This window comes from Dunckerocampus dactyliophorus, chromosome 3 (genome assembly GCF_027744805.1).
Source record: "Dunckerocampus dactyliophorus isolate RoL2022-P2 chromosome 3, RoL_Ddac_1.1, whole genome shotgun sequence".
Lineage (NCBI taxonomy): Eukaryota > Metazoa > Chordata > Actinopteri > Syngnathiformes > Syngnathidae > Dunckerocampus > Dunckerocampus dactyliophorus.
Genome location: NC_072821.1, coordinates 1095001 through 1097500, shown reverse-complemented (window position 1 = coordinate 1097500; position 2500 = coordinate 1095001). Strand labels below are relative to the sequence as shown.

General features: G+C 51.3%; 1 protein-coding gene across 1 annotated transcript in view; it reads right to left on the bottom strand.

Moving 5' to 3' along the window:
• adamts17 (ADAM metallopeptidase with thrombospondin type 1 motif, 17) overlaps positions 1–1894 on the bottom strand; it is a 17256-nt gene extending 15362 nt beyond the window's left edge. The window contains exons 1-6 of the mRNA XM_054770675.1: positions 1812–1894; positions 1373–1603; positions 515–665; positions 338–439; positions 100–245; positions 1–29 (exon numbers count right to left, since the gene is read on the bottom strand). The exon at positions 1–29 is cut by the window's left edge and continues 141 nt beyond it. Of these exons, the coding sequence (XP_054626650.1) occupies positions 1–29; positions 100–245; positions 338–439; positions 515–665; positions 1373–1512 (568 nt within the window). The 5' untranslated portion in view covers positions 1513–1603; positions 1812–1894. The remainder of the gene's footprint in view (positions 30–99; positions 246–337; positions 440–514; positions 666–1372; positions 1604–1811) is intronic.
• Positions 1895–2500: the final 606 nt, after the last annotated feature.

Below are 2500 nucleotides of genomic sequence, written 5' to 3'. Positions count from 1 at the left end.
TCTGACACTGCTGACCTCCCGGACCGGGCCTGCACACACCAGCCAGCGTTGGCACACGTGTTTGTTGTTGGCACATGTCCACACAAAGACGGCACATACGGGGGGTTGTCGCACTTCCTCTGTCTGAAACGGACCCCGGTAGCGCAGGTGCGGCTGCACATGCTCCACGGGCTCCACGGACTCCAGTCGCCGTCCACATGCTGAGGGATGGGGGTCTTACTCACACACTCCCCTGCCCTGCACCACTGAGACACACACACGCACACACACGCACACACACGCACGCTGTCATCAGGCCGTCTGTCACCATCGGGTCTCTTGGGCGTTCACAGGACACCTTGTCTGGTCCACACTCGGTTCCGTCCAAAGGAGGGTCCAGCTTGGTCTTACAGGATGTGTCCCCCTCCACCAGACACCACAGGCCGGCGCACATCAGATGCTGCAAAGCATGTCACGTGTCACCGTGACGACCACCGGAAGACAGGAAGGAAGAACGGAGCGGGCGGGGCGGTACCTCCATGTCGGAGCAGAAGGTGGCGTTGGTTCCAAAGAGGATCTGGCACTGCTCGTCCACGCTGTAGTGCATCCCGGGTAGCTTGGGGGGCAGGCGGACCCGGTAACGACTCCTGGGGTCCGTGTGCAGCAGACACGCGCTGGACTTGGACCTGATGACATCACACGCGGTTGAGCAACACGGACTTCTGACCATGTGATGTGACACCATCGCAACTTAGTGGGAGCTACTGGACTTCACACCAGTGCCAGCATGCATGGTACTCTCTGCAGTTTAGTCAAGCTGCTGCTGCTGCATGGTGACAAGCACCCGCCTTAATATTGAAATGAGGCGAAGACAACAGCGGTAATATGCAAATGAGCTATAAGTTAGACAGTAGTGTTCATATGCAAATGAGCTAGAGGAAGCTGTGTGAATATGCAAATGAGCTATGAGACAGCAGTGCTAATGTCTCAATGAGTCAGACGTGTTAATACGTAAAGGAGTTATGCAAATAAGTGTTACTATGCAAATGAGAACGCTGCAACAATCAGTAAATGAGTTCAATGAGCTCTAGCGATGTCGCCACGTGAGACGAGGTGTTAATATGCAAATGAGCTGGAGAAAGCTGTGTCAATATTGAAATGAGTTGGCATGGCGTTATGTGTGTTAATATGTAAATGACTTCAATACTGCTGGTTAATATGCAAATGAGTTCAAGTTATGTAAATGAGCTATAGTGGTGTTCATATGTAAATGAGATGGACAAAGCTTGTTAATGTGCAAATAAGTTACAGCCAATGGCGTTAATATGTAAATGAGTCAGAGACGGCAGTGTCGATATGCAAATGAGCTAGGGCGCTATGCAAATGATGTCACCTAAGGAAGGTCTCCAGGTCGTCGCGGCTGCAGGACGACCACGAGAGGTCGCTGGGGTTCCTCCCCTTCACCCATTCGCCAGACATGATGTAGGCGTGGCCCGTGCAGGCGGCGTGGTCGTCGTCGTGGCTCATCCCCATGCTGGAGAGCACGCGCCATCGGTGAGGGGCGGAGCCACACGCACGCACATTTAAAAAGGAAGATCAACCAATGAGGCGCCACGTGATCGCGCTGGAAGTCACATGACGTCACAGTAAGCCCGCAGCCAATGACGGGCGCATCTTTACAGCTGCCAGATAACGACGTCATGGTTGCTGGCCCTGCATGATGTCACCAGTCTGGCTCGTTTGGCACGCCTGATGTGCGTTTAGCTGATTCAGCGCTTATGTAACACGCGCACACGCACACACGCACACACAGTGAAAGCTCTAAACTTTACTTGTGTCCCAGCTCGTGAGCAATGGTGAAGGCCAGGTTGAGTCCGTTGTCCTCGGCCAACACACACTTCCTCTTGGCGCTGCACGCTCCACCCAGGTAGGCGATACCTGACACACACACACACACAAACACACACGTTCAGGTGAGCACACACGTGGACATAAGAACATGTTGTAGATGAGGTCATACCGTCTCCAAGGTTACACAAGCGTTGTTTTTGGATCACAACACAGCAACATGTAGTGGGGGGGTGGGGTGTGTGTGTGTGCTGTCATTGTGCTGATGGATTAACACGTTACATGCGCACCACTGACATGACATCATCCACACTGTGTGTGTGTGTGTGTGTGTGTGTGTGCTACATAGTTGTTGCCTTTGTCAAGAGTATTCTGTCTGTCCAAGTAGTTTAGCGGTGCTGCTGTAAGCTAGTGCTAATGGTCCCGCTAGCGTAGGGGTTGGGAACCTTTTTGGCTCCAGGAGCCATGAAAGTCACATACTTTAAAATGGATTTCTGTGAGCTCCATAGCATATTTTTTGACACTGAATACAACTGAATGCGTGCATTTTAAAGCAAGGCCAACAATTTGAGAATATAACTCTCTAGATTCTGTTTAACAACGTTATTATAGTGAAGCTAACCAATAGTAAATACAATAAAATACTCGCCTAAATGCGACTTCTGATGCTGCA